The sequence below is a fragment of the Theobroma cacao genome, chromosome 6 (genome assembly GCF_053813885.1).
Source record: "Theobroma cacao isolate CCN51 chromosome 6, ASM5381388v1, whole genome shotgun sequence".
Classification (NCBI taxonomy): domain Eukaryota; kingdom Viridiplantae; phylum Streptophyta; class Magnoliopsida; order Malvales; family Malvaceae; genus Theobroma; species Theobroma cacao.
Window position 1 is genome coordinate 25092099 of NC_142644.1, and position 12057 is coordinate 25104155.

General features: G+C 33.9%; 2 protein-coding genes across 2 annotated transcripts; both read right to left on the reverse strand.

Moving 5' to 3' along the window:
* Positions 1–1486: 1486 nt before the first annotated feature.
* Positions 1487–6213, reverse strand: LOC18596158 (protein IQ-DOMAIN 6-like). The gene is made up of 5 exons (XM_018122502.2): positions 6030–6213; positions 5680–5937; positions 2692–2916; positions 2432–2545; positions 1487–2286 (listed from the first exon to the last, which is right to left on the reverse strand). The coding sequence occupies exons 1-5, from the start codon at positions 6096–6098 to the stop codon at positions 1609–1611; spliced, it is 1344 nt and encodes a 447-aa protein (XP_017977991.1). The 5' UTR covers positions 6099–6213; the 3' UTR covers positions 1487–1608.
* A 2181-nt stretch (positions 6214–8394) lies between these two features.
* Positions 8395–11735, reverse strand: LOC18596159 (IQ domain-containing protein IQM1-like). The gene is made up of 9 exons (XM_088807481.1): positions 11694–11735; positions 11155–11583; positions 10947–11061; positions 10575–10640; positions 10078–10166; positions 9871–9958; positions 9335–9565; positions 9121–9222; positions 8395–9003 (listed from the first exon to the last, which is right to left on the reverse strand). Exons 2-9 carry the CDS (start codon positions 11568–11570, stop codon positions 8530–8532), a joined length of 1581 nt encoding a protein of 526 aa, XP_088663607.1. The 5' UTR covers positions 11571–11583; positions 11694–11735; the 3' UTR covers positions 8395–8529.
* Between the last annotated feature and the right edge of the window lie 322 nt (positions 11736–12057).

The following is a 12057-nucleotide window of genomic DNA, read 5'->3' on the forward strand; positions in this document are numbered from 1 at the left end:
TGTTTAAATTTTGGATTACTCGTAATTTTTATATTTAAATTTAATTTTTTTTCTATTATTACCAATTAATTTTAAGTTGAATTTAAGATTATATAACTTAATTTTACTTATTTACTTTAACGGATGAGAAGATTCAAAGTAATATAAAAAAAATTAAGATAAGACTCACTTGCCGACCAGTCTAACTAGGTTAACCCATGATACGGATTTTCAATACCTTTTGATATTTCTTTTAGGGTTGATTTTCTATATCTTTATATTGCTTAAAGAACGAAAGACTAGGCGATTCATAGTATGGAGGGAAGGAACCGATGATGGTGATGTGTGTGGTCCTTTGAAAATGAGCGTGAATAACGGGCCATGGTTTTCACATTTTTATTGATCAGCATATGATAATTAATTGTTTTTTTTAAAGGTTATAAGTAATTGTTGTTGATATAATGATTGAGGTTAACCACATGATGGCATGTGTCATCAAGCTTAATTATTGCTAATCCCTTGTGGTAAATCGTCATCCTCATGATGAAAGCTTTGCTTATCTATTGATCTTAGAGTGACTTAATTTTCTATCATTTTTTTTAATTAGGAAAGTGAATTTGAATTTTACTCTTTAAAATGGAGATCAAGCACCAATCAATGAGTCAAATACTTGTATGCAATATTGTTTCATATACAAGTATAGTATAGCTATTTAACTCTTTTTAAAGAATATTAATCTTTTATTAAAATTAGTCTTAATATGATAAATATGCATGAATCAACATTATGAATATATATGTATAGAGTTTTTAATCAATAAGTTAAATATATGAATAAAAACATTAATTTTATTTTAATTTTAACGAGAGATACATTTATTTATTATTAAACTAAAAGTGGGAATACATCTCATTAGTTAATTTAATTATACTTAATTTGGTAAGCACTCTGGTGATGCTCCAGTTTATGAACTTTTAGCAGCTGGCTTTTCATTCAATAAAGTTTGTTTGTTAATTGCTTACACTATCTCTTTCTTTTTACCAATAAAATGAATTTGTTTCATTAACGTTTCTTTCAAATCAGTTGTGACAAAAAAAAAGAGAAGAAACTCTTTCCTTTTGAAGTTGTCTGAACTTTCCAACATTACTCGGAGGTATTGGATTTTGAGCTAAGAAAAGTGTTGGTTTCGGCATGCACTGACAGGAATCCGGCATTGAAGGCTTTTGGCTAAAGCCAAACATAAATCTGTGGTGGAATAATTTTAAAACCAAGCTTTTGGGACCAACTTGAGGCCCTAAGGCACTACTCCAAAACAATAAGCAGAGAAATCCTAAGTTGTTCCGACATGTTTTGCTTGTCTGTCTGTGTTGTCAAAGCTCTGTTGTATTTTGGTTTTGACTTCAATGGAAATATGACATTTATTAGTAAGGCAAAAGGCACTCCCACTAAATAAATTTTATTTTTATCATCAACAAAAATATTGTATGTAACATTGAGATTGGGGGAATAATTAAAAGTTTTCTTAATTAAACTTGTTTCACTTACATAATACTACAAAAAAGTCTTTTGTAGGATTTCATTGTAGGGTTACATTAATACTTGTGATAGTTAAACAACAGAATTTTCATCTCATCTACCTTGACGCCACTGATTCCTCAGGCAATCATGTCTACCTAATTGTATTGGTCGGTACAACTCCCTGGAGATACTAATTGATGCATTAGAGCCAGCACTGCTCCTGGTGTCCTCACAAGGAAGTGTCACCAATTTCTTATGAAAATGTAAATCATCAACGGCATGTCTTGGCATATTATCTGAGGAAAACCTGAAAGCCTTTTGTTTAGCTTTAATAGACTCTGTAGGGTTCATGTAGCTGGGTTTTTGAGTACGATCATCATCTAATGTGTCGGCAACAAGAGTGTTGCTAGACAATGTGGTTGGAGATGCAGATGTAGATGAAGTAGATGTTGAGCCCTCGTCATAGACAGACTCAGAACTTGGGGCAGACAATGAACCAGAAGTTTGACTGGCAATTGGGGGTCTTGCAAGAACTCTGCTCGTCACATTGTTCCTTTTTACTTTTAGGGAGTCATGTTCAAAACAGCTGGAGTGACTGTTCCGAGAAAATGTGGTCATCTCTGATGCCTCTGTATGAATGTCTTCCATCATCCTGGTTTCCCAGGGCTTGATTGCCATCCAACGATCTAGCCAATTCCAATCTGGGCTATTCCTATCTAGCCTTTGATGTTTGCTAGGCAGTGGCTGCTTGTTTGCTCTTGAATTTGGGCTGGCATATGATCTTGATTGCTGAAAAGTAGAATTAAACTATTTGAAGTCAAACATCAAGGGAAATGTCTTGTAGTTTTACCATTCAACACAACTTTCGCATCCCCTTCCATTATCTAGCTAACAGGAAGTTAATGAAAGTGTCTATGTTTTCAAGCTCTGTTACCTGTTTTGAGAAAGAGTATGCTATTGCTCTCTCCCTCTTTATTGCACCTTCTTGCCTCATTTGTTGTTTTGCGCTTAGTTCTTCTAATGTTCCTGGACTGTTGCACCATCCTCTCTGAAAATTGTTAAGATAAGCAAACAGTATCAGCATCTCGTTATCGTCTAAGTTAAAAGTAAAATGATATATACAATTATATCTTGATGACAGGTAACCATACAAAATCTTATGGAAAAAAACAAAAAACAAGTAACCCATCTAACCTCGGTATTCTTGGTTGGATCAGTTTGGCTGTGGTATTCATTTATTAGTTTCTGCACAGGGTGTCCTTCTGTAGATATCACACATTGTGCTCTTACCCGAGCCTGGACCCTTACAAGTGCTTGCATGCACCTTAATGTCACAGCAGCTTGCTTTCGGACCTGACGACCACGGAATATAGCTTGAATCCTTACTACTGCTTTCAAGGCCCTAAGAGCTCGTCTTGCCTGACAGCATTTCATCGCCTTATTAATGAATCATATATATTTTCCATGAAATAGAAGGAATGCATCAAAAAGTAGATGGACAATTTTCACCAAATGCGCTCTAGTTTCCATTAACTATAATGACAGTTATGCCTTAAGATGAGATAAAATGAGGAGAAAGCATAATTATGGCCACTTACCATAAGATCAATTCTTCCTAAAAGACTAATTGTCACAATTGAATTTACCAAAATCATGCTTGCAAAAGAACAGTCTAAGATCAAGAGTCCTAGTTTCCTCCTTTTATTCGCTTGTTCAACATCAAAAGCATAAATAAGCTGTGCAAGTTCATATCAAGCCAAGTTTCATCCAGGACAGACTTTCTGAAATTTTAACTCAGTTGAGTCAGTTCCACTCTCGTAGAAGATTAACACAATGAAAAACTATGTGAATAAGAGATATGACAAAGATAAGTGGTGTTTAAGAACGGAAATCCTCGTCTTTACCCGTGTTCCCTTAATTTCCTGTTTCATTTATATTTTAATGTGATGTGTTTCCTGCATTAAGTTTATTAATATTATTTAATCAGATAAAAACGTTAAAGAGAGGAAAAAAATCTATTTAAAAGGGAACAAAAGTCACAAATTGAGATTAAATAATGGAAAAAAATTACAGGAGATAAAATGGATAGTAAAAATTTGTACGAAACCCCAATAGCAAAACCTACCGCCGTTAATTAATGATTTTCATAGGATTAAATAATTTTAATAAACTTAATGCAAGAAGCATGTGGTATTAAAATATAAACAGAACAAAATAAAAAAACACATGATAAAGGCAAAGGATTTCTGTTCGGTGTTTAAACCCTTCAACACTTTCAATGGCTTATCCCTTTTATGAGTTGTTAAGGGTTATACTTAATTGCCATTGTCTCTTCCCATTTATCTCTTCATGAGCTCGTGAATCCACTAGGTGAGTGAGTTAATTGTATATGTGATACCTGATTTACAGTTAAATACTCGATTGGATATTTAAAATTTTAAAATTCACAATTGAATATTCTAATTTTCTTTTTATTTATTAATTTGCTTATAAAATTGCACAATTAAACACTGGATGTGTCCAAAAACAACAAATAAGAAGACATCATACATTCTAAAAAATATATATTATGTTTAACAGCATAAATTTAACAGCAAAATATAGAAGCAAAAGCAGCAAGTACCAAGTAAGATTGAAATAAAATAAACGAAAAATTGGAACAAGGAAAGTAACAGTCAAAAACTGTGGTCATTAATTATCCTTAAGGCTTTGGACATGGATCGTATCGCCAGCAAACTAACACGGTGCGGTTTGAGCATTTTTTAATCTACTCGTGCTGCGGGCTATCATTGAGTCAAGCCAGCGCACTGATGATCCATGGAAAACACCCCACTCATATTTGGACATCAAAGGTCCATCACGAGTGGAGCCTATATGGTGCAATTAGTATAGCCCACGCATCGATGGTCCAATCATTACCCTAGCCCAAGTTCATATTTAATTTATTTTAATAAATAGATAAATATAGTTTATTATATAGATGATAAATATGTGTGATATTAATAAGGTATAGCTTATTATCTTTGAAGCATTGATCGTGATTAATTTTTATACACTATCAGCCAACAAACAAAATGCTGACATCTCATTAATGAGATAAAAATTAAAACATACAAACACTTAATAATAAATATTTTAACTTTTACATGTTAATTAAAAATATATATTTTAATTTTTTCTCCTAATTCAGTTTAAATGTTTATATTTTAGATTGCTTTCTGGTCTGTTCTCTACATCATAAAGACAACATCTTGAAGTAGAGAATAGATTGAAGAAGCAAAATGAAATATAAATCTTAATACTGAATTTGGAGAAAAAACTACAATATTTTATTTTTTAATTAATCGGCAAAAGTATTTTAATGTTTATTATTAAGCTTTTGTAAACTTTGATTTTTACCTCATTAATGAGGTGACAGTATCTATTAGTTGTCAATGCATCAAATATTAATCTTATAAATAAAACAAAATATAAGTATAAAAATAAATAAATAATTATATAAATAAGTGACTATAACCAGGAAATATATAATCAGTTTATTTTAATAAATAGATGAATAAATAAAAAGAAAAACACATATAATTAGTTATGTAAAATAAAAATATACGAGTAATTAATAAAATGAATATTACTTTGTTATTTTCCAATATGTTATATTATTAGTTTTTAAAAAATAATAATTATGTGTTAAATATTATTAACTTTGTAAATGTCAAAGATAATATAAATTTACATAATATATCAACTTTACTTTAATGTCATTAATGATTATTTTATTTTCTTATCACATCTTACTTCACAGCAACCAACTGTTACTAATATTATCTGACCCTTAATTTCAATCTCTTATTGTAACTCTCGATCTCACCCTTACATTTCTCAATCTCAACCATCAACACCACCGCTGTTTTCATTCTTAGGGAAACTAATCTCACTAACTGGCCTACACTGTTCAGTGCTCACCGTTACATATTTTAGCCAAAACTTGTCTGGAAAAAAGAGCAAGGAAATCAAACCCATAGATCAAAGTCACGTAGCCCTAAAAGGAGCCTTGGCATGTACCCTAAACCTCAAAGTTTGACGATTCACGAGGAAATATTAAAATTTATAGCAGAAGCTAAAATTATGCATATAAGGGAAAAAAAATCGTATCAACCATAGAGAGAGTAGAAACCCATATACCAACAAGCCTCGAAATGCAGTCTGGATTCGAATCGCGGCCCATTCTCGCTTCACAGCTCGGAAATCTTTGGGTTGAACACGAACAATGGTAGCCATAGCTGCAGCGAGCACATCATCATCCACCATGAAAGAAGAATCGGAAGCCTCTGAAGAAGCCACGGTGCGCATCTTGAGACCCTTGGATGAGGAGGATCCGAACCCTTCCGATGAGCTTCTCCATAGCCTCCATTTCTTCTTGGCTTTATCTCCCACTTTCTCCTACAAAACCAGTAAAAGAAAATGAAATCCGGGAAGCAAGAAGAAGAAAGCTAGAAAAGTGGTATTCCTAGTTTTGGTCTTGGCGAAATTACTTGGTTACTGGGAGCTTGAAGGGTTTTGAGAGTTATAAGTGATTTGAACCATTTTCCTGAAGCACCCATTTTAGGAATTGGAAGAAATGTAGTATTTAGAAAGCTTCAATTTGCTGGAATCAGAGCAAGTAAGCTTAAGAGGAGGAGGAGGAGATGGAGAGGGGAACTTGATTTTTGGTTAAGAAGTGAGTTTGGCCTTTTGAGGAAGGGGTGAGCATTTTATCGGGGAGGGACACGTTTTGAATTTTTGAAATTCGAAAAAAGTAGTAATAAATAGTCATAACGGATACATTGACTCTTGGGTTTTGGATATGGTCTGAACGCTCCCCCTCTTTGTTACAAGGTTGTCTACCTTTATATTCGGACATATCTACAAATTGAAAATTAAAAAAATAAAAATAAAAAAGGATGTAAAATCATTCTTTTCTTAGGAGAGCATCATATTTGCTGGCCGATTTCTATCCTGAGGATTTCATATTAGTAAAGAGAGTTAACGAAACAAAATTTAGAAATATTTAATATATATATCCACATGCATATATAGAAAGAAGCAAAATTGCATTGGCCTTTGAATTCCCGTTTTCTTTTTTGGTGAATTAGGATCCCTTGAGTTCCAATTTTGGCAAAGCAACCTTGTAACCTTTTTAAAAGCAACTAAATCTTTTCTTTTTTGACAATTAAATATTATTAGTAATACTATATCAAAAGGAGCCATGATTTCCAAATATTGCTTTATCTTCATTTAAAAAAAGAAGAAGAAAACTCGAAATGTTGCTTGTCGAGGTGTAATGGACCCCGTTGCTTTTGAGGCCAGGTTTTCTTCTACTAATTATATTGTGACCCCAAAGAAATTCAAAAATGTTGTGCTCAACACATGAGGTATCTGATGTCTTTGCCTTTCCTCTATCATCTGATAATTTGTTAGGCCAGATTGCCCTAAACAAGAGGAGACTAAATAAAGAAATTGGCATACTTGCATTCAGATTCGTGGCACCCAAAAATCATTCATGAGTGTGAAACAAAGGCAGCAGCAAATCAAATAATAGTAGAATGGAACTGCTTCAATACATGTCGTTTTCTACTTGGAAACGTATTAAGACTACGAAATAAGGGATTCGGCACAATGTGTTCCATAAAGAAATTGCGTCAGTAGGAACAAACTAAAAGGAAATTCTATCTCAACAAAGTTTCTTAGTTCAAACAGCGTGGAAACAACGCTTGGGAAAGAGGCAAGGGAACTACTTGTTTTGTTTTATGTGTGTGTGTCTAATCACGAATAAGACGTAGATAAATGTAGACCCGACCCTATAATAAATAAATAGTGCAATTACGATTTTATTTTTTCCTTCTTTATTTCCTTTTGCAAGTTTTATCAGTTACCTTGATTTGCGTTTATTTTTTATTTTTTTCAAATTGATTAGTGAGATTAAAGTCAAATTTATAACTGTAGCATTTTATGATTGAATATTGAGTCTTTCCTTCCATTTCAATCTTATTCAATTTTATCTCCGTATTTTCAATTTTATAAACTTTTAAAATAAAAAAAAAATAATTGAACATTTGTACAAATTAGTTTGTTGAAGCAAGTGCATATTTTTGTTCATTTCTGTTATTTATTTGTTTTAAAATCAACAAAGACACTATAATGGTAAAATTACTGAAGTTGAAGTATAGTGATAATATTTAACTTTGAATCACAACATAAAAATAAATTTGACCTTAATCTTTTAATCAGTAAGGTTGTTTTCAACTATTAAAATAAATTTAGAGTACTTGACTAAAGACTGCATGAATCGACCAGGATTATTTGGGCGCCTGCCTACAACTCTAATCCCTCATTAATTACAAGAGTATAACTGCAAAATTGAACTTTAAAAAAATTAAGCATAATGTGAATATCTTTATTTCGGACGACATGCCATTAAAAGTTTGAAACATAACTTTCAGATTAGAATAGACATGGAAGAAGTTCCCCTCTATGTACCATAAGAACTTACGGTATAAATAAATTGAAACGTATTGTTTTTTTTTTTTTTTGTTCAAATATTTGATGCAGGCGTGTAGTCAAATGTTAATCTACCTTTCAATTATTGGTTTATGCAAGAAGGAGAGAGATTTTCTAAACTTATTTGCATTAAATTCTGAAATGTGAGTACAATTAACAAGCTTTGGATATATTCGAGCATTTGTTTCATTGGTTGGTGTATAATCTCTCTACTTAAATAGCAGAGTTCGAATCTCTCCTCCTTTAATTATAAAAAAAAAAACAAGCTTTGGATAAACCAACTCTTGCTTTGCAAAACAATTTCTCAAGAAACTGTTCCGCAAGAAAAATTAATCTAAAAAGGAAAATACCAACGCACTGCACAGCCGAGGTAAAAAAAAAGTAAAAATTATATGTAAGAACAATAAATTTTGAGTTACTCCTGTGAAACTCAAAGAGGGCCTATGGACCTTAAAAAAAGAAGAAGGTATCATTTAGTGAGTTGGTGAATTGCGCTTAATTAGAAGCAGGAACCCGGACCCTTGGGCTAACGAGTCCAATACAGGCAAGCCTAGGAGATAAGTGAAGTTTTGGACTTGGTCTGGGAGAAGGAATTGGGGCACAAGGCACCGAAGGATGCCCTGCCTTGACCCTTGGTGATAAATTAACCTGTTCCAGTGCTTTGAATTGTAGCTGTGCTGGGTAGTCTCTGACACAACCGATACGAGGACCTACTCCTGTACACCATTTGGATTTCACAGGCTTCCCCAAGTCATGCGCTGCAGCTTTGTCAACTAATCTGCTTCTGTCAGTATTTCCTTCATTCTCATTTTTTCCAATTATATGGTCTTTGGTGCACCCATTTGCATGAATTGGCTCGGCGCCATTGTTGGATGGCATGTTTTCAGTCGTTTCTTTTACGGACTCTGGTTTCAGTTCCTCGTGAATTTTAACTTGACTGGGGATCACATCATCATCCATGGCATATTTCTGCAGAGAAAAATAAAAAATAAATAAATAAATTTCAACAATCTAGTAAGCTCAACAAAATTGTCTTGAAATGGTGCCTCAGGTCAATGAAAGGAAGCTGAAGAGCAACCGAGTTACCTTGACATTTGTCAAGTCAACATGATGTTCCTCCAAGAAACGGCATAATTCCGCGAAATTTGCTTCGGTCGGGCGATAATGACCACTGTAGGGCCAGACAGCCTGAAGAAGGGGAAAAAAAAATCAACGTTTAAAAATCTTATGTTCAAAAATTGATATCGTGCACGCGTGCAAGTATTATTTTCGCGTTCATGAGACGAAGGAATTCACATACATCAAGAGTTCCATCAAGAATAACCAATCTGCCAGACGCAATGGTGGCTCCCCCAGCTAGGAAACTCGAGTGCTGAAACAGACCCTTCTCCTTCTGCCCAACATATAGGATTCTTGATGTACTAAGAACAAAGATCCACTTGGTTCCCTCTATGGTGTTAACTGCCACTTTGCTTTGTTTGTAAATCAGCTTCCCTTTCTCCAGAACTACTTCGTATGCTTCCCTTTCTTTCTACAAAAGCAAGCAATGAAACTGAGCATTAAATACACATTCCCTTAAAAACCTAAACCAAAATATGCAAGACTTATTCTGCAAACAAAAACAATTGCTTTTCTAACGTAAGACTTATCATGCAAATCAGGGTCACTGTCCTGAAGTAACGAAGGAGAAAAGTCCCTTGTTGCCTTGACTAAAAGGAAACAGCTGCGCATGGCATGGCATGGCATGCCATCTCTTTCAATTAGAATAGACTACTACCAATATATGCAAGTGCCAATGGTAGGTAACTAGGTATTAAATTGCCCCTTAGGCCTTACCGGTCCAAGATATTTGATGCATTGACGCTGTAGATCAGTCCTTGGGCATTTGTCAATATTAACTTCTTTGCCATCTCCAACATCCAACCTTCATTTTGATGAAATGAAAATTTTAACTAACTCAAGAACTATTTGACAAACTTAAAAAGTTTTCAAATTCCAGATGAAATCTTTGGAAATTTTATTTTGTGATTTTTTTTAATTTACCAGTAGAAAAAGGGTTGAGAACTCCCAATCTCAAACCAGATATTGTAATACAAATGTAGGTTGTGACCGTAACGATGACGTGGATCAATCTGTGCAATAAAATCAAACGATTAATTAAAGATAGTAAAATTTCTTTTAATTATATGTTAAATAACAAAGCATTTAAATGCAAGTCCCATGATAACTTATTCTAACAAGAAAATAAAGGTTTCATAATTTCATGCCAAAAATAGTTAAGGGAATGAGGGGACGTGTCTCCTTAACAAAAACCTCAGTTTAAAATAATAAATTTGGAGGTATATTTTTCTTCCATTCATTTTTTGCAGAATAAATGATACATTAAATACAAGCAGAACCCATGCTAATACATCGTTTAATCAAGTATATCATCATTCATCCAAACTTAATCAAACCCAATGATAAAGTCGTGAATAATATTGGAAGCATAATAGAGATGAATTCAAAGTAGAAGTAAGAATACTCCAGCGCTGACTTACAGCTTCAAGCCAGTGTCGTAAAGCCAACTGCTGACCTTTCACGTCCTTTGACAAGCCTTTCCCAACCTATACAATTTGTTCATAAGCAACAAATTTGAGATTGAATATCGGTTTGCAGCAAGAAGATTATTGGTATACTTTATAGGGTCATCATTAATAGGGTCCTGGACCTGGTCAAAGAAGGGATTTGCTCGACATTTTTCTTAATTCACAGCAATTTCCATCTTTAAGAGACACAGAATTAGATTTGGTCTAAAAGTTGAAACACGTGACAGCGAATATTAAGACTTTGTCTGATTATCTTCAGAAAACCTTGTCCATTCAAATAACGAACTCACTACATTAACAAAACAAGAAAAAAATAAAGCATACCTTGGCCGCTCTTGTCCGAGCTCGTGCCCAACGGGAAACAGCCGTTTCTGATTTTTTCGAATTAAAGAACGATACAGAGCTTCTTCTCAGAGCTGCAAATTCTAATGCCTTCCACCTGAAGAAGAAGAAGAAGAAGAAGAAGAAGAATAAGAATTATGACCCATAATTGCATTGGAAGAAAGAAATGATCGTAGTTAAGAGAACAAACCATAGCTCCTCGACAACAACAGCACAATCTGCAAGGTTTCTTCGAGTCCGGTAACTCTTGTAGAATTTTTGCAGCTTAGTAGCAGCTGCATGAAGCTCGCTAGCCGGCCTGGAAGACAGGAATTTTTCCTGCTCTGGTGAGGAAAATGTGATAGAATTTGCTTTGTTAACCAATTCATCATTTCCACCTAAATCAGAAATCTTTCTGTTCATGATATCCAGTGCTGGAATAGTCATTTGGAGCTCTAGCTTCCCGGGTTTCTTTTTCTTGAAGCTTATAGACTCTCCAACAAGGACATTATCTTGCTCATGATCGGATACATACGCACTGTTCTCCGAATCCCTTTTCTTGAAGCTGCTTGTTCTCAATGTCGCCTTCCCCATCCTCTCAAAGTCGACGGATGTCATCATGACCATCTCTGCGTCTTCTCTATAAAACGAATTGACCGTGTCATGAGATTGCAAGTCATAACAATCAAGGATGAATTGAAATCTCTATAACAAATGCCTGAAAGAAGGAAGAAGATTAATCAATCGTACCTGAATGAAAGTAGGAAACCGGAATCTACACTCTCACTATAAAATAATAATACTACAAAGTTTTATTAATGTTAAAATGTTGAGTCCAGTGTTTCTTAACATGACTGAGACCTCCTTTATATATCCTGCAAACATGTAAGGTTAAGAAGACCGGAAAATAAATGAAGTTTAGTAAACATGCATGTGGTACCTTCAAATACGTAAAGATGAGGAAAATGAGAGCCGCTTTTGAAATCTTGTACCCATCAAACCCTGGTGGTTTGAATAGAAAATATATAACACGAGTTGTTTGAAGATGAAGACTTCAATCTTCAAATAAAGTTTCCAAAATGTTTCTATCTTTGTACTTGCTTTGGAATTGGAA